Below are 19991 nucleotides of genomic sequence, written 5' to 3'. Positions count from 1 at the left end.
ATAACCCCTAAATAGAAGCATCCCCTTGGATTAGAGTCAGAGAAGCATGATGATGTTTGAATGGGGGTGAGGATTGAGAGGGCCCCATTGTTTCATCAGATTCCATGCGGGGTGCATGTTTTGGAGACCCTTGAAAAAGCCTTCTAAAGCTGATGGGTCATTGTTTCATTTACAGTTCATGGGCTCCTAGGACTATTATGGGGCTGATTTCAATATCCTCACGTCTGCAAATTGCTGAAGGATGCTCAACAGTTTCTTAAGTCTTGCACACCATGGAGGTTGGGATACCTTTACTGGGTTTCAGAAGACTAGTCTGGGAGTTGTTGCCCTCATCTAGATGCATTTTGTGTTGGTGCCCAGGCAACGTTAAAACAGGAATTTTGTTATGCTAAACTCTGAACAAAAGCGTAAATGAACATAATCCTCGTCTCAGATCTTGCAGTCTTTCTGGCAGCACAAGCAACAAGAGTGCAAAGACAGGGGTGGGAGAGACAGATGGGTTGTTGTTATTGGCAGAACCAGACGGTGCAGTTGAAGACTAGCAGATGTGTCAAGAGGAACTGAGTTATGAAGGACTTGATGAGAAGGAGGATAAAAACTTGCTTTACTGGAGAAAGGGGAGGTGCTGAAGGCTTCAAAAAAGGTCTGAAATCAGAGAGGCTGGTGAGGACGGCAGTCTGTGTGGAGGTTGGGGTGGGGATCATATTGGGGTTGAAGGCATAACTTTCATTAGAATTTAGGTTTTGTTTTCAATAACAGCTACGGAAAGGGGCTTTATCTTTGTCATCTTTTTGCTTCCTGTGCCCTATGCCAGTTCAGAAGATATGGCTCAGGGTTCCAGTTCTGCAATCATGCTGCATAGTATCAAACTTTGCTTTTGTTTTCTTTTTTCTTTATTTGCTTGACTAGGTTCATTCCCTATCTTTAGTGCTGAATAAGACAACCAGTGAGCTGGCGAAAGCTAATGTGTCAAAACTTGTCACTTACTTGGAACTGATTGGTGAGTATGGTGAATGGTTAACAGAAAAAATGCATGCATTTTATAACGAGAATTGGGATTGGGAGTTTGAAGTCCCTTCGTTGGGAGCTTGTTTGAGACCGCTGAACTTTTTTTTCCCCTTAATTTATTTCAACTAATAGCTTAACAGCTATCGATTTAAATATTGCATCACTTCTTCTCAGTGTTTCCACCCCCATCCCTGCGAAAGGCTTTTCTCATGTCAAGCAGGGAAATAAGAGTGCTCTCCAAAGTGGAAACTGCCTTTAATTTAAGATCTCCTTTGAGTCTGGAGATATGGCAATTAAGTGATCTATTAAATATATTCTTGTTGTAATGCTGAGAGAACTCTGTCCAAGATTATCAAAATTATGAAAATATGATGATTAAATTACATATACAAACCTTGTATTTGGCTACATAAGGTATTGCCCAGGTTAATACAACTTTGTTACACATAGGAGTGATGTGCTTTCATTTTTGGAACACGAGGTTTTGTGCATAGTCACCTGGCCCTGTCAGTAGTGTAGGGAAGATAGGCCTGCAAAGCACTTGCCATCTACCATTAGTTCTCATCTGCCTTTTAGGATATCAGTACAGTCTTTTACTTTGCAGATGGAGATTTGTCTGTTCATGGAAGCATTGGAAGCCTTTCCTTAAGCGATCTTACGTCTCATGGAGAATTTTATAGGGAACGTTTCACTACAAGTGGTGAAGAGGCACTTATTTTTCAAATTTACAAGTATGTAACCGAACGTTTTCTTTCTCCCGTGCTTAGTGGATTATTAAAATGGAACACCAACAGATTTAAAATTCAGGTTACAAAGTGTTCAACTGGGGAGGGTTGTGATTTAACGGCTAACTACTCTGTCTTTTATAGACTATCTTTAAGGGTTGAACATTGGTCCTGTTAATTGACTTGGGTTCATGTCACCATACAAGCTGTTGGCAGAGTGTGCCTGTTTTTTGTTTTGTTTTGTTGTAAAGTTGCATGTGGTTAAGTTTGGTTGGGGGAAAAAGTTTGACCCTTTCTAAGTAACAACATTTGTTTTTAAACTGGAAGTGCAGTGTAGTGTTTCCACTGGTCCCACATAAATATTGGTGTTTTGTTCAGTGTGAATACCATCTTCTGTGTTCGGCTTGTTAATGAGAGACTAAGGAAAAAACTACAACAAATTAAAAAACCTTCAGGTAACGTTGGAGGATTCTTTCAAAGCAGCAGAACTGCAGTCAAATTTGGGGTTGAATGTTCTTTTCTTATGATCTAACACCTGAGAATTAATTGTACAGTGCTCGATATACAAAATCTGCCACTATTCTGAGATCTGTAGTTCCACAGGTGTGACCTACGACAGCAGAGGCCAACCTTTTTGGCAGGTGTGCTACAAATCAGCTTGGCATCATCCCCGAGTGCCGCTTCGATCCCCTTCTCCTGCCCAGTCAGCTGCTCTGCTTTGTTCCCTGCCCTATCTTCTGCGTACCAGGCAGAGGCTGCCTGTGTCACTTGTGGCACCAGGCTGGCCACCCCTGACCTATGGATTGAGATGGAGTGGCAATCTAAAATCAGCGGTATTTAAAAATGTTGGAGTAACTTTGGATTTGATTAGAATGTACCCTTTCAAATTGTGCTCAAAATTCAGGTTTTAATTATTCAAATATAAGGTACTGTTATAGCTGTTATATCTTTCACTGTTTTTTGTAAAAGAATTTTGCAAATGTTACTCCAGTTGGGCATTGATTTTAATAAGTGTAGGACTTTTATTAATGTTTGTAATTTTCCAAATGTGTTTTCTCATAGATATGGTCGACCTGACCCTTTGCTACAAAGAGACTGTGATATTCGAATCAGCCTGCGGATGGCATCAGTTCAGTATGTGCACACTCAGCGCTTTCAGGCAGAGGTGGTCTCTTTCATCCAACATTTCACTCAACTGCAGGATGTCCTAGGTCGCCAGAGAGCAGCAATTGAAGGACAGACAGTATGGTTTTGGTTTTTTATTTTATTTTTTTCCCCCATTGTTGTTTCCTAATACAGTAGTGAGAGAATCCCGGCTTTTGAAATATATCATGAATTTTTTCTTACTGTTTCAGCTCTCAGTAATACTAGCAGTATTATGTCTTAGCGAGGTCTGGGACATCCAGTGTTGCAGAAGTGGAATTATACTGCTAGCTTACTAGATCTTACGAGACCCATTTTTTCTAAAACAATTTATGGAGTTTTCTGGAATTTACTTTTAAACAGGCATGTGCATAGGTGATGCATAAGGGAGACACGGGGGGGGCACGTGCCTTCCCTGAGAGAGCTGGTGCCCCCCCTGACAGCGAGCGCTCTGGCTGGTAATGGGCACAGAGAGCTCTTGTGCCTCCCCTAAAATTGGCTCTGCTGGCAGCATGGTGGCAAACATGCTTTGGTGACCAACCGCTGGGGGACCCCTGGTTGTGCCCCAACTCAGGAGGCACCAGTCGCCCAATGGCATGTGTAAAAGTATCTGTTGGAATTGCTCAATACCAGTCCTGTGATATGGTGGCATATAATCTTTTTGCAATTTTGCAGTGGCATCTTACTGTGCCCTGGTTTGTTATCAACAATTGCATCCTTCTTGCAATATATAAGGGAACCGACGGAGGTTCTAGCTGTATTGTACTTTTCCCATCTAAACAGTAAGAGAAAAGTTTAGTATTGGATCAATTTCTCACTCCTCCTTTTCTAGGAAATTCTAAATAATTATAAGTGAATTTTGTAGGGAATGGACATGCTGGTGTAATAGATCCCATTTGTATCCATTGGATGCACTCTTAAATTATTCCCACTGAGATCTTGATAGTTTACTGAATCAGGATCTGTTTGGAGTCCTCTAGCTCCTCATTTGTAGTAGGATACAACGTACCAGAAAAAGGTATCATAACTGTTCTACTGTTCTTCAAAACTGTTAAATTGCCACATGGCTGAGAAGAGCAGGCCATGTGAAACATTGAGAGTAGGTGGCAGGGGATGAAGAACTAGCCTAATTTTTTATTTTTCATACATCTTTTCCTATGCTTTTAAATATTTGTGACCCTATTGGTTGTGGCAAAGTTGGCAGGGTTCAAAGGTAAAAGGGAATGTTTTGGATTTTTTATATTCTGCTAATATTTGAAGATTCATATCATTTTAATTTTCCATTTAATTTTAACTTTCCATTTAATTGTAACCTCTCAGAACTATGGCCCTGTCCCTGAAATGTGTACAAGTACAAGGTTTGTGTAGGGAGCATCAATCACATGGGAGCTCCTTTTATAGTTCACCAGTATATCTCCCTGGTGAACCAGAAAAGTCTTGGTGATATTGAGAGAGACCCAGAATTTGAGCCCTGTAAGATGTAGTACTGTTATAATTTGGTGGCCATCAGAATGACAGTATTGGAAATGTTGGAATTTTTTAATATGAATAATTTAATATATTTGATTCTTTTATGTATTATTTAATGACTTTTGTTTTTATAAATGGTCACTTTTGTGTTTGTACCTTCTTATTTGGCAATCTTGTGCATTTTTTGTGTGCGTGGAGGTTATGGTTGTGGCACGACAGGGAAATATGTAACACATGGCTAATTTGCTTTTTCTCTGGCCTCTGGAAGAAAGGGAGTCGATTATATCATTCTGTTAATCACGCTTTTATCTAGTTCTCAGTTTGCTCTGACAGTGAATGAGCTCAAATTACCTGGTTTTGAATGTAGATTAGTACTTCTGTACGCTGCACAGAATGCCTGATTCTTTCTGGAATTCTTAATCCTAGGTGGTTTATGAGGCTGATTTGCAGCAGACAACTGAGAACTGAAGTCCTCTCTTATGTTTGCTGATCAAATAGCTGTTTTGTTTTAAATGTCAGACTAATCTGCTTTCACTAATACAGGACTGATGAAAAGTGTTGTCAGCTGTAATGATTTACAGATGTGATTGTTTATATCCTTTCAATGTCTGTAAAGAATTCGTAGAAGCTTAAGCTGAAAGTTAGATCTTCTTAGAGTTCAATTTTATTTTGGTGCACCATACAACTGTTAGTTATACTTCTTTTAGTTTGCTTGGAGGACTACATTTATTTTATGTTGGCTTCCACATGATTTGCTGCTCATTTCCTCAGGGTCTGTAACTTGCTGCCACAGTCCTTTATTTCCTAACTGATCATCTGTTTCTGTAGAGCAGAAGCAAAAGCTCACCTTTTTTGCATGGTTATAAAACGTAGCATTTTTCAGATCTGGTTCTCTCCATATAGGTTTTTATTTTACAATATGTAAAGTGGTGTATCAATAACATTAGCTAATAGATAAGCCAGTTTTTAATTTGTCTGTCTTTGAATGGATTTTTAGGAGTGTAAGTGTCCAATGCCAGGAGTAAGTTCTCTCAAATTAAGCATTAGATGTGTTAAACAATGGCTTCATTAAAAGCAAGTTTACCTGATGGGAGATTAGCAAAAAACCAAAACATTATGTAAGGTATTAAAGGACTAGTAAAAATTATTGCATCCTCCTAGGTTATTTGGTGACACCTTCAAATACATTTTAAACCAGATATTTATTTATCTAGGTGAGAGATAAGGCACAGCGAGCCTCCCGAGTTGTTCTTGACATCGAAGCTGGGGCACCTGTCCTCCTTATCCCTGAAAGCTCCAAGTCGAACCATCTCATTGTGGCTAATCTTGGGAAGTTGAAAGTGAAGAACAAGTTTCTTTTTGCAGGTAGCCCAGGAACCTTCTCATTAAAAGACAAGGTAACAAAAGCTGCTTTGTGTGTTGTCTTTTTTTTTAATTTAAAGACTCTGTTTTGCTATGCGTATATCATAATGTTCTGCCTAAATGTTTAAAGAGTGTTGAAGTTTCAAAAAAATGTCCTTTAGATAGTCCTTTATAACATGCCCTTGAGCATGAAGTTAGACAAAGCAGTGCTTGAATTTAGTGTGCTTTTCTTGTGAAGCTCTAAGTAAAGAACTTGAAATCTCCTCTTCCTCCTCCTGTTTCTCCTCCTTGTTTTAGATGTCTTCACCAACAATATTTTCCCTGTCCTTTTACATTATTTTTTAGTATCATCTTAGTTATTCTGCAGCCAATAAATTAATTCTATCGGTGTATTAAGGATATACAGAAAGTCCTTCAATCCCTTTGCCTGGCTACCAGTTGTGTTCCAGTACTGTTGTCAATAGCTAACAACATGGAATCTGGTCCCACAGTCCACAGCTGGACAAAATTCCCATATGACAGTACAGGCAAGGTCTCCAAAGAAGCTAAAACATGCTTAATAAGACAGAAGCTGGGGAGCAAAAATTATTTGACTTCTTTTTTTCCTTCCTTCTCTTCTCCCATAACAAAGGTACAGGCAACCCCCACTTAATGCTGTTTCGCTTAGCGCTATTTCGCAATAGCACTTGTTTCACTTTGATACTCGGTTTCGCTATAACACTCGTGGGTATTGGGCAGGGAGCATCGGTGGTGCACAACTGGCACCATCTCGCTTCATCAGAAACTTTCGTGCTCTGTGCTCTTTTGTGCTTGTGTCACCGTCTTGCTTCGTTTTTTTAAGTTGCATCATGAGTCAGGAACGTGCAAGTGCTGAGAAAAAACAGTGCAAAAACGTAACACTGGAGCTTAAATTGGATGTCCTGAAGCAAATTGAAGCAGGGGAATGCCATAATGAGGTCTGTAGAGCATTGAATTTGGCTGGGTCAGCTGTTAGGACCATACTCAAACAAAAAAAAAGACAAAATAAAAAAATGTGGTAGAATTGTAACTCCTTTGAATGCTTTGAAACCCAGTAGGATTCGGGCTCCAATTATGTTAGAAGTGGAGAGGCTGTTAAATGCGTGGATTGAGGATACAATTCAATGCTGCATGCCCTTGAGTGTGCTGCTTATTCAGATTAAGGCTAAAAGTCTGTATGATGATTTACAGACAAATTTGCCTGAGGGGTCTGCTTTCTTTGCAAGTAAGGGGTGGTTCAAAAGATTTGAGGCACAGCAACTTGCATAATGTTTGTATTTAGGGGGAGACTGCTAGTGCTGACACCCAAGCAGCTTCCAGTTATAGAAATAAGCTTGTGGAAATTATTGAAGAGGAGGGTTATACGCCTCAACAAGTCTTCAACACTGATGAGACAAGCCTCTTCTGGAAGAGGATGCCTTCTAGGACCTACGTTTCTAGGGAGGAGAAGTCGATGCCAGGCTTCATGGTGTTCGAGGATCGACTTACTTTATTGTTCGGTGGTAGTGCTGCAGGGGATTTTAAACTGAAACTATTGCTTGTACACCACTCAGAAAACCCTAGGGCTCTCAAGGGGTATCTTAAAAGCAGTCTGCCAGTCATTTGGAAGTCTAACAAGAAGGCCTGGGTGACAACGTCAGTCTTTCAGATGTGGTTCAGGGACTATTTTTGTCCTGCAGTTGACAAATATTGTGCTGAGAACAATCTGCCCCACAAGGCACTTCTCACTTTAGACAATGCACGAGGGCATCCTGCCACACTTGATGACCTCAGTGATAGTGTAAAAGTTGGTTTCCTGCTCCTCCCCAATACCACCTTCATCATACAGCCGATGGATCAGGGTGTCATTGCTGCCTTTAAGGCTTATTACATAAGGAAAACATTTGCCCAGGCAGTCAGGGCTGCAGAAGCAGAGGATACTCCAACCCTAGAAGAATTTGGAAGGGCTGTGATATCTGCAAGGCAATGGATAACATTTCAAGTGCCTGGGATGAAGTTGCCTCCAAAACAGTGAATGGTATCTGGCGAAAGCTTTGGGCAGACTGTGTCCAGGATTCCCAAGAGGCTGAGGAACCAACGATGACAATTCAGAAGACGGCTAAGAGTCTGTGTGATGACTTACAACAAAATTTGCCTGAGGGGTCTGCTTCTGAGCCTTTTTTTGCAATCTCATTGAGCTTGGAAGGAAAATTGAATTTGATGAATTTGAACCTGAGGACATTCAGGAGTTGATTGATTCCAACAGGGAGGAATTGAGCAATGAGGACCTCATTCAAATAGAGCAGCAGAGAAGCTATGAAGAGCAAGAAGATGCTTAACGCTGTTTCGCTTAACACTTGGTTTTTCCAGGACCAATTAAGAGCGCTAAGCAGGGGTTCCCTGTAATGGGATTGAGGTGAATCAGTGCTGCTATTGAGAGAGTGAGAAAATCTATATGAAAAAGCTACTAGAAAGCACCCAGTTCATTTGTGCCTCCAGAGTAGGTTCAGTGGAATTGAGTTACTTTTAGTGGAGAGGTAATATTTGGCAGGAGAACAAGAAAAAATCTGACAGGTTATATACCACAGTACTGAATTGCTTGTGACTGATTTTCAGCTGAAGCTGGAAGCTGTTATTTCACTTGGGCAGGGTCAGTGATTTCTAGCAAGCTGCAGCAGGCACCTTATTAACGCTACTAATCCATTATCCCCATTACTTGCTTTGCATTATGGCTGAGATGACAATAGGGTGTGAGCTGTCTCAACTCCAAGGCAATAATAGATGTTGAATAGTAAATCCTTTTTATGCTCAGTAATGTTTGCTGCATTTACAGGGTGAAATGGGATTTGCCAATTATTGCCTGGGTATTAAAGAGGAAAAACGTGAATATCAATTTCTCTCTCTCTGTCTACCTAAGAAATCACGTGAGAAGACACTGGATAGTAGTAGATCATCATAATATTTTGATTATTGAATTTAAATTCATGTTGTTTTCTTCCCACCTTCTATATTTTTGTTTTTGGAGGATCTGATTTTGCAAGGCAAAGCATACAAGGATCCTATTTTATATGAGGTATTTTATGCATCTTTATAGAGGTGTTCATTTAAAAAAAAACAAACCTTGTGGAATTCATCATTCATTTATACATCATATTGTATCAAAAGAAGTATTTAAATATTTTTTAAAATCAGGTGCATTTTTTTTTTTTTAAATGCAGCCGTCCGGTAGAATTCCATAAGGGTTGGATTTGAGTTTATTTTGCTGTGTCTTGTATGTTCTTCATATGCACCTGGAGAGCACCACTCGCATTTCCTACATAAATATGGAGATGTATGGGTGGGGCTATGGCTTTTTCTGCATGCATTTACTTTAACTCTTTCAACCCTAATTTTTATAATGAATCCATTCACCTTACAATCGAGTTAGTGTGTCGTAAGTCTTTGGTGAATACATTGTCCTCACCAATATTTTTCAGGAATGTTATAAAATGTTAATAGGAAAAGTCACTCTAAAAGTACCTTAAAATTGGAGCAATTTAGAATTCATAATTTAAAGCTAATAGAAAGGTTTAGGGCACACACCTAAAGATACAGACTTTGCCTAATGGTGGTGAAAGAGGGTGCCATTCTGTAACATCAGGAATAGAGTACCAAAATTAACCATTTTAAATCTACGAGTGATACTGCAGGAAGAGAGAAGGGTTCAAGAATAAAGAAGGAAATGGGGATAAGACAAGACTTAATTAGCTCAGGTAAATGTAGTAGAGGTGAACTGGGGGAGCGGAAACGCAATTAAAGATGACTTTGAATTGTGTTTGAGGCATACCAAAGGCTTATAACCACCATTTATGTTCAACGTGAAGTACTCAAGTATTTCAGGGGGAAAATCCTTTAATTTTGATGCAACTTTTAGTTTGTTTTCACGTTGCTAAAAGTAACCCCCCCCAAACTAATGAATGAAACTACACAAACCCCTTTTTGTGTAGCTTAATAGAAAAAAATAGCTTAATAGAACAAACATTGTGCGGGTGAAATATGTTTGTTTTGGTTTTTTTCTCTCTTCAGTGAACGTGTGGAAGAAACAGGTTGATTCTAAGCACACGAGCGTGCACACAAACATAGCTTTGTTCTCCTTCTCCCCCTGGTCCGCAAACATACCATATACCCCCAGTGTAACTTTAAAGCCAGCAAACTTCCAGGGACAAGGAGATTTTCATTTCTGTATTATTCGTTTTGCTGTACTTTCAGTGTGTTTTTTATCTTATGTCAGAGGTGCCTAAAATGTATGAAAGGCATCCTGATAAGCATTTCTGTATATCTAAATTATGATCTTGTAGCAATTGCTGTTCTTAGTTGTCCTCAGCAGAAGAAGATTGAAAAGGAGTTACTCTGCCATTTAAAAATATACATAAAGCTGCAGTAATCATCATGCTGCAGTAGTGAGTAATGTCCTGCAAAATATCTAGGACATAAATTGACCATAAGATGTATGTATGCAAGTAGACATTGCCTAATTTCAGCCATAGCTCGATCAAAACCTCTAAAATGCAGCCCCTAATAATGATCTCCATAATGAAATATGTATATTTTCCCTTAAACTGTTTTCAGAATAGGCTCCTCAGTGTAGACCTTTCATCATTAATGTTTCTGCATTTATAATGTGTACCTTGTCTTAAGCAAAAAGTGCTAATAAGCTTTTTTCAAAAACAGAAGAAGAGCTCATATGCTTTTATGTGACACTGCATTTTGCAATTTTTTTAATATAAATTCTCTTGTTTAAATCGGTGACTTCTGTTTATGGGTAGCAGTTGCATCACCACTTCAACCCTTGTGCCTTTTACTGTATTGCTTCCTTAATAAGTAAGTTTATAACTGTATTTTAAATCGCTGCAATTAACCATTGTTTTCCTTTCTTTTGCAGGATTCTGCTCAATTTTCTTCACCTCTGGGAACCCCGAAGCATGGCATGAAGAAAGTTACAAGCACAGATGAACCCAGGGGTCTGCTAAACCTGACAGAAGGGCTATTCATGAAATCATCTTCTGGAACCAACATTATGAAGCTTAAAAATGAGCCTGTGCTAAATGCACTGAGTAAGCAGCAAGGACAACAGCCCAAATCGCCTGTTGTACCAATCCCTGATAGTCCAGGTATGTGCCAGAGAATAGAGTAGCCTACATAATTTTTCCTCCTTTTAATATAAATTGTTGAAGTTCAGTTTTACTTTAATTAAGATATAACTTGCAAGGCATGTAAATATCATCAAAAAGCAAGTTTTAAGTTCTCAGGACTCTTTTTTTTTTTTAATTTCCTGGCACACTGGAAGCTTTCTGAACCCTGCAGCTGCTCCATGAATTTTATGGGCAGTAGATTGATGAGAAATGTCTATTTTGCTGAGCAGCTGTAGGAGGCTCCTGTGTCTCCAGCTTTGGGGCAGAGCTGTCAGGGATCCCAGCATGTTTCCTTCAGAACCGTACCTTGCACTCAGGAAAGGGTTTTTTGTTTTTTTTTTTTAACCCAAGATATTTTGATTGAAATATGCTGAGCTCACTGACCTGTCATTTTATTTTTTTTACTTCTTTGGAAAACTCACTGGTCACAGTTTCCTCATAATTTGGAGACTTTATTTATGGCTTTTCATGCATGAAATGAAGTATGGGCCATTTTTTCCTTTGCAGCACACCTTGTAATAAATACCATCTTAATGTAAAATAGCATCATTGAGTCAGAGGACTGGAGAGAGAGAGACACTCAAGGAACATGATGATAAGCTAAACAAACAAATACTCTACAGCTGAAAGCTTATCTAAAACAATCCCAACCATACAGTTCATCCAGTAAAAGAGATCACCCACAAAAAATCTTTGCCACTTGCACTGGCTTAAATAAAGATTTTTCTCAAAAGAGATCTTAAACTAAAGGTAGAAAACGCGCAAATTCGTGTGCTACATACAGTTTTTGTGGCTGAGTAACAGGCATTTCAGGTTCATGTGTGAGAGCATGAAGGGTGTCCAATACAGCCACCATTGAAGAGTGTAAAGATATAGATTGGGCTTTAAATGACTGTTAATGAAATATTTAATGATGTTTATGTTTGTGGTATTGTATTTAGATTTCAGACTTCTTAACACTGCGATGGAGCTTGACAGTTTACAACTCTCAGAACTGTTTTTTTGGGGTTTTTTTAAATCCAGACTCTGCTAAATCAGGCGTGGACCAACGATAAACCTGTTTAAAAGGGAGGAACTTTTTAGGATGATGTGTCAGCTGATCTGTTAGGTAGAAGGCTGAGCTGGGTGGCAGAATGTTTTTGCGTGGGCTTCTATCCCACAATAAGTGGAAGCTTAACTGGCACAATTACCCTATAATGAAACAACTGTTATGTTCCTGTGATTTAACTTCTGCATATTGCAGGATGGAGTGGACATGCAATTACAGTGGTTCAGCTTGAAGCATAGTCAGTTTAATTGTTTCCTCTGGCCATGCCTTCAGAAAAATAATGCTATGTGATCCAGATTACATTTGTAACTTAGAATCTAACCTCATATTTCAAGGAAAAAGTGATGTTTTGAGTCACGGTCCTGCAGCCTGGTGTAGATTGCACAACACTTTCAGCAGCCACAGAATTGAGGAACGTGGTGGGTGGCACTTACTTATGAATGAATGTGTTATATACAGCAGATATTGAAGTGACAAATGTGGCATAAGAACCTAAAAACAACTGAGTTCTTTCTATAATACTATCAAAGTCGGTGATTCCATTATGAATGCTTCATCTTGTTTAATATACCAATCTTTTGCATGTACTTACAGAGGATCATGTCTGCCTGCTGGACTGCATTGTGGTTGATCTGCAGGACATGGACATCTTTGCTGCAGAAAGATATCCCAGGGAGGGTTCTAAGGCTGTGGAGAACACCGGTACAGATCTCATCTTCCCTTCCTACTTTGTCAGGCAGGCGGGAGGAAGCCTCCTAACGGAACCTTTTCGACTGAAACTGAAAGTAGAGAGAAACTTGGACAAGTGAGTTTAATCTGGATAATTTCATACTTGTGACTGAATGCGGATATCGTAAATACACTCTCCTGTGTTTGAATTACTTTAATCTGGTTTAATCCTCTTCAAAGTACTTTTTTACCTGTCCTTTTTTTATTAGCATTTTTAAATATTCCCACTCATGTGAGAGAACTCTCAGAGGCTATAGGTTAAGTTACTATAATAAGAAGCATTTAACATTATACATACTTTGCATACAGTTAAGAAACTTCAAATTTAGACGCCAAGAATTTAACTCCTCAATCCACTTGGAGGCACCTAAATAAGATCCTTCATTTCCAGAGGTATTGAGTGTTTGCAGTTGCCATTGACTGAATTTGGAACCATATGTGCCATCTTAGAAAACCACTGTGCAAAAGTGTCATGAAAATCGGTACCAAAAGTCCTAAGCACAGTTTAAGAGCTTTAAAGCTGGGTATACTTTCTTTTACGGAAGTTTCTATGTTCAGGGGTGTAAGACTTTCCTTTTCTCCTTTTGCCCATCAGCAGGACCTCTACTCTTAGATTGACCTTATTAACTTTATTTTTCCACCAAAAGAGTTTTAAATTATTCTCTTCCTCTGCCATTTCAAGGCTGCTTGCTCCAGTTTCCCTATGGTCTACTGTCTTAATCAGGGGCGGGCAATTGTTTTGGGCAGAGGGCCTCTTACTGAGTTTCGGAAAGCCATCGAGGGCCGCATGACAGGCAGCTCAGGGCAGATTAATATTAATTTTCCACATTTTTTAGGGGTCCCACAGGCCAGATAGAATGGCCTGGCAGGCTGCATCTGGACCCCGGGCTGCATTTTGCCCACCCCTGGTTTTAGTGCACCACGTCTTCTATCACATAGCTTTTAGACTGAGTGGAAATGGTCAGGAAGTATCGAGAAGGACTTCTGAGAAGGAAAGAGCTTTCAGCAGCAGCCAGTGTAGGGCCATTTAGAAATTATTCCATGTAAGAGTTCCCATTCACCTCCAACCTTCTGGTGGTCTGCCTCTGTCCCAAGCCTAACATGCTATAGCAACTTCCTCCCTAAACTGTAGACATGGTTAAGGATACAAGGTGGATGCTGTTATGCTGTAGTGTTTTAATAAACATAAATGAGCTTTGCATGTGTTCCTCTTTTTTTTTTTAATATTTATCTAGAACAGTGGTTTTCACTCTGCGGTCCATAGACCCTTTGTGGTCCACAGACTGTGTATAAGGGCTCCACAAGAGATAACTGTGATCAATCAAAAGTATGTGAATACCCACACGTACAAATCCAAGGGGCCTACGTCTCCGTTTCAAATTTTCAAAGGAGTTTGTACCTCCATTTGAATTTTTTAGGGGACTGCAAATGAAAAAAGGTTGAAAAACACTGATTTTTAAAAGTATTCAATAACTTTGATACTTGAAAATTTATGAGTAAAATTTTCAGAATTGCCTGACATGCTAAAGACCCAATAGGCATATATAGACCAAACAGGGGCCCTAAATTTGAAGTGGTGGGTTTTTAAAAACACTGCTTCAATTAAGGGTCCTTTAAATCCTCATGTCATGCACACACCTGAACTTACCTGCCTCTCTGGCAGCAGGGAGGAGAGGGCGAGCTGCCACGTGGAGCAGTCCCTGGGCTGCTGGGTGGGACTGGTGCTTCCCTCTGTGGTAGCAGCAGCCCCCCTAGGTGGCATCCGCCAGCAGGCATCTGGCTCGGGTGGTCCTGGGGGGCATCGCAGCCGCCAAGGGAAGCACTGGGTCCTTGCACAGCTCAGAAATGCAGGCAGGCTCCAGCAGCGCGGGAAAAGAAAAAGAACTTGGGCAGAGCCTGCCTTCCTGGGCTGCTGCCAGACTGCCTGCACAGGCTGCCTGCAGAGCCCCTGAGCTGTACAGAGCCCGATGCTTTGCTCTGCAGCTGTAGGGCAGCAAACTAAAATTCCTCAGAGGAGTTTTTGCTATGCCCTAAGTCATTTATGGCGCAGTATGCCGCTGAATTTGTTACAGTGGCTGGAATTACTGTGGAATACACTGCCGACGCATGCAAACACCAACACCATTAAAACGGTGCAACAGCATTGAACCCGCTTTAAAGTGTCGTGCACACATGCCCCTCATTTAGTCTACACACAGCCACTGACTTTCAGTGGGATTTAAACACCCAAGTTACTTTTGTGCTTTTGAAAATTTTACTTTTTAATGGAATCAACGGGCCAGTGATTTCTCACTTAATTTGTTGCCATTTCTGACGTGTAAAGATTATCTCCCAGTTTTTTACGTACCCTTGCAATCCATATTTTCTGCTTTATCTTTTATCCATAAATGCTGCAGTTCAGTCCATGAGATGGAATTCTTTCTGTCTATATTAGGTGGTGTGTTTGCATTCCAGTGCAGGAAATATTACAGTTGAAAGGGTTTTTTTTCCAACCTGTTTTTTTTCTTTTTGCAGGGAGATAAGTCATGCAGTCCCAGACATATCAATTCATGGTAATCTGTCATCAGTCCATTGCTCCCTGGATTTGAGCAAATATAAACTGATTCGAGGGCTATTAGAGAACAACCTTGGGGAACCTACGGAAGAGTTCATGAGACCCTATGATTTGCAGGATCCAAGAATTCATGTGAGTGAAACTGTGACTTTATGTAACTTAAATGTTTCCATATAGAATTTGAGTTCTGTTTGGTTAAGAATATACACAGAAATCTTTTCCTATGCTTTGTTAAATGACAAACTGAGTTTTACTGTTAGGAGGAAGATTTTTCTCAGCTGAACAGTGACAGGTTATAAAGCTCTCTGTGTTGATATATTTTGGGAATTCCAAGTCAATTAAAAGTATAAAGAAGGAAGCATGTTTTTATCAGTTTTGTCACAACATAACCAGTTACTGTATTGGTAACTTCCTTTTGTTTAGGCATTTTGTGGCAGGGTCCTGAATATTTCCTGTCTGTAAGGCCCAGCATCAAATGCAGCAAGACTGGGTGGAATGAATGAGCATCTCTACACACACTCCAGAGTGGAGCGGGGGATGCACTTTAATTAAAGCGGGACTCAATGAACTTTAGTTGAAGCGGCCCTGCTGCCATTTTGAAACGCAGGGATGCTGAATACATGCGGCGCAGAGGCTGCTGCAGTGTGCTAATTGGCATGCTGCAGCAGACTTGATTCATTTATTGTATTATAACTGTGTACATGGAAAACAAGATGGATTAACAACATTTGACTGTCTGATCTATTCAAGCTAAGTTAGATTAATTGAGTCTGCTCTAATGTGTGCTAATTAGCATATGTTGGAGCAGAGGTACGGCACATGTATAGGTGCCCAATATGCCTTTGCCCCTATTTTTGGGGAGGAATTGCTGCTGACTTCATTATTTCTTCTTTCAACTTTGGGAGTAGAGGGGAGGGATTCTATGTATTACTGTTCCATGGCACAGTTATCCCCTGTCTTCCAGGGAGACAAAGCCACATTTTATGATTATGTTCTAGAAAACATGTAGCATGCCCTGATTTTACAACCAATTGGCGAAGTCCCCATGATACTAACCTGTTGTCCTTTCCGGGTTTGATGAAACATCTGGCACGAAGAGTACTGTATTAAGAAATAAACATGTTGCGTAGGTAACAAAAAGGAGGGAGGTCCTGATAGAAGGTACTTGGAACAATTTGACGTTGTCCTTTTAAACATGCTAGCCAGCACTGTCCTGGAAACTGATTACATTTATTCTAGCTTTTGGTTATAGTACTGAAATATATTTTTTCTGGTGTATGTTAATAAAACTCAATTGAGGAAAAGCTAGAGGACATAAATGTTCATTAGGAAATCCTAAAATCAAAGATTGGAAATAACCTTGATGTCCTATTTTCAGACTGTGCTGAGTGGTGAAGTGTATACCTCTATGACTTTCCTCATAGACATGGTCAACGTGAGTCTGGAACTGATGGATCCAAAAGGAAAAGATGGACGCAGCTCATTAGCTCGGTATGACTGTAGCAGCATTTTAAAGTAATAACTCTTTTAATGTTCCATTTGTGTGAAAGTTTTTAAAGAATTATATCTTATTGAAATATTTAACACCTTAAATATGCGTACAGTATGCATAAGCTGAAGGCAGTCTGAATTACAAGGTTTCGTGTAACAGGACCATTTTGCTACTAAAGACCATCATTTAATAGTTAAGTTGGCCTACAAAGTTGGAGCCATCAAAAGTGCCCTAACCCCACTAGGTGTGAATTTTCAGGACTCCTGGCAACCTGACAGGTTCAAATCATGGGTGAGCTACTCGTGCCTTTATCCTTTCAGAACAAATGCAATATAGGCAGTTTACGGTACAGAGGTTGGCTCTGGGTTTTCACCTTACATATCCTCTCCGCTTCTGTCTTTGATATGCCTATGCAGTGTGCTTATTATATGTCTGCCTAGACCACCTACGTTGTAGGCAACTGTATTTCAGTAATGTTAAATGAATTAGACATTGCTTGAATTGTTTTCATTTAAAATTACCTCTATTCTCTATTGTTATGAACTACCATTAATTGTAATATTTATGCAGATGAGCAATATAGTAGTGACAATGTTTGTAGCTGATGCTGGTATTCTTCAAGTTTTCACAAAAAAAATCCTTTGGTTGTGTTTTCTACATGGGTTTAATATAAACAATCCAAATGACTGATAGGAGAAAAATGGTTTGGAAGAGTCCTAGATTAACTATTTTCTTTGCTTTTGTGTGTCAGGTTTGACTTCAAGAAATCCAAGCTGCTTTTTGAGAGTTTTTCAAATCAAGCAAAATCTGTAAACCTGGTTTCCCATTCTATGATGGCCTTTGACACTCGATATCCTGGACAGAAGAGTACTCTCAGTGTACCCAATGTATTCAACTGCATTTTTCAGTCATCAAGGAACACTGCTAATCAAGGAGCAATACAGATTGAGTTGCATTTCAGGTAAGTGAACTTAGGACCTTTTTTTTTTCCTTTTGTAAGATGTCAGGATATGAAATGGATTTTGGAAAAATAAGTGCCTACAATAGGCAATTACTTATCCAATATCTCTGGCTTTAATGCAATAGTTTCGTAATAACATAAGTAATGAACCCAAAGTTGTTTCTTAAATCTCCTTGTTACCTGTATAAATACTTAGTTTGAAATCTGCAAGTATATATGCATTGATTATAGCTAAAGGCATAGGCTCTGATGAACCATTGTATATGACTTGGGGTGAAATCCTGGCCCTGTTGGGATCTCACTGACTTTGGTAAAGTCAGGTTTTCAGTACTGCGTCAACTGGATTTGTATGAATGGATGAAGAGGTGTGCAGTCGAATTTAACCAACCTGTTTGTTTTCTGTCTAGCAGTCCTACCTTTAACTAATGATTCAGTGTTATAAGTTATATTTATCAATCCCCCACCCTTTGTTAGATGGCAGCAGTATTACTTCTTCCTTACAAATTCAGATACATGCTTGTACTGTTTAATTGCTTTAAAAAAAGAATCGCCTACCTATTTTGAAGCCTTTAGTCTGTTACAGCTTTATTTTAAATTATTCATATGTTATGCACCAGTTAAAATAAATTTCCAGTAGATGTCACTCTTGCTTCTTTCCTGGGAGTGAAATTATATATAAAAAAAAAAAAGATGCCTTGTCTACAAAACACAATTGCTGTGCTTCCTGCTGCAAAAGGACAGTATTCCTGTAGATTTTGCTCATCTAATCCTCCTTGAATGCTTGAGAGCATCCTAATTATAAGGCTTTAGCAGCAGTCACTTTCTCGTACCACTGTGGGGAGAAGCACCCGCAGTGGCTGGGTCATAGCACCTACTCACTCGCCTGTGACTTGAACTATCTCTGGGCCCCAGCCTAAAAAGGTTGCCAACCGCTGATCTGGCTGATTTAGTGAAGTGGGTAGAGAAGCAACACTCTTATGATGTATTGTGCCTGGTTCCAGACAGACATATTGTCTGAAATTGGGCAAAGACAGGTCACTTGACCTCCATCTCTTTCAGTCTTTGTAAAAATTTGTATGATCTCTCTGTACAAATGTTGTGCAATTCACTTGTTCGTGAAATGCTTTGAGATCTTCTGAAAGTCTCAAGAGCAGTGAAGTATGTTATATTTTAGTTCAGTTTCTGATGCACAAGCTTTTTTGATAGCTTGTTCTTTTTATAAGACTGTAATAGAAATCTGTATAAATCTACTGTACAGGTTCAAGCAATTCATTGCATTATAACTGTGTACGTGGAAAACAAGGTGGATCAACAACATTTGACCGTCTTACCTATTTAAGTTAGAATAGCCATAGCTCTTTAGCAAGCACAGTTATTTCGGAGGTTTTCAAGGGAGACTAACTGGACCCTAAGGGCATAAACAAACAAATATTGCGTTAAAAGCAGGGGAAGATTTACGATGCTTCAGCTGCTCCACTGCTTTGTATGTTTGCTCCTGTACTGCATCCCATTTTAAGTGAAAGCTAAACTGAGGCAGCTCACCTGCGTTTGAAACCAGAATTAAATTATGGTTTCAGTTCGGCTTACTACAGGATGAGAGAGAACACACACAATAGCCACCGCAGAGCAGCTGGCCTGCAGCAAGCCCACTTTTAACATGGTATAATTTGTTTGTCTGTTCTTAACCTGCCATTTAGATGGATCAGAGGGTATTTTTCGTATTAAGATCTTTAGCTTTGGTCAGATCATGTTATAGGAAACATGTTTTGATATTTCAGGAATTTTAGTTTTAATTAAAAATGTTTCACAGCATGGGGACAGAGACAGGCAAATTATACTTTTTTTTAGTGCTGAGTATATACTTGGCACTAGACAGAATCTCTTGCGAGACTGCTGATAGTGTTATAGTGGCTTCTGCCATTGTTAGTATTCCAGAAAGCCAAGGAAGGTTAAAGGATTTAACATAGGAAATAGTACATAGACATTGCATCTCACAGAGGAATTACAGCTCTCTAGGGATTTTTATTGTTTAGACTGTGTCTGATATAAAAATTGATTCATGGCATTTGAATGCTTGTAATATTTTTCCAGTTAAAATGACCAAACCACGATGGGCATTCCAGATGATGAAGTCAGATTTTTTTATCTCTCTGATCAGATATTCAAAATGTGTTGCTAAAAGTTCTCTAAGGGTAGAATTTATTTTTTTTCAAGTGACAGAGAACCCGCCTGTGATATGAAATGCAGTCAGGGTGTGAGAGGAGACCTGCTATATGTCCAGTCCTTTTGAGAGGCACTGAGCTAGGTTGAAATTTTCATATACGATAACAC

At 39.5% G+C, this 19991-nt stretch overlaps 1 protein-coding gene across 8 annotated transcripts in view; it reads left to right on the top strand.

The window, feature by feature from the left end:
- Window positions 1-19991, top strand: part of VPS13D (vacuolar protein sorting 13 homolog D) — a 189632-nt gene that overhangs the window by 35482 nt on the left and 134159 nt on the right. For all 8 annotated transcript variants that reach the window (XM_019476110.2, XM_059716348.1, XM_059716349.1 and 5 more), the window contains 9 exons: window positions 910-1000; window positions 1613-1739; window positions 2796-2976; window positions 5561-5743; window positions 10627-10855; window positions 12519-12729; window positions 15168-15339; window positions 16586-16698; window positions 17451-17660. In XM_019476110.2, coding sequence (XP_019331655.1) covers window positions 910-1000; window positions 1613-1739; window positions 2796-2976; window positions 5561-5743; window positions 10627-10855; window positions 12519-12729; window positions 15168-15339; window positions 16586-16698; window positions 17451-17660 — 1517 coding nt within the window. The remainder of the gene's footprint in view (window positions 1-909; window positions 1001-1612; window positions 1740-2795; window positions 2977-5560; window positions 5744-10626; window positions 10856-12518; window positions 12730-15167; window positions 15340-16585; window positions 16699-17450; window positions 17661-19991) is intronic.

This window comes from Alligator mississippiensis, chromosome 13 (genome assembly GCF_030867095.1).
Source record: "Alligator mississippiensis isolate rAllMis1 chromosome 13, rAllMis1, whole genome shotgun sequence".
NCBI lineage: Eukaryota > Metazoa > Chordata > Crocodylia > Alligatoridae > Alligator > Alligator mississippiensis.
This window is presented reverse-complemented; position numbering and strand designations above follow the sequence as displayed.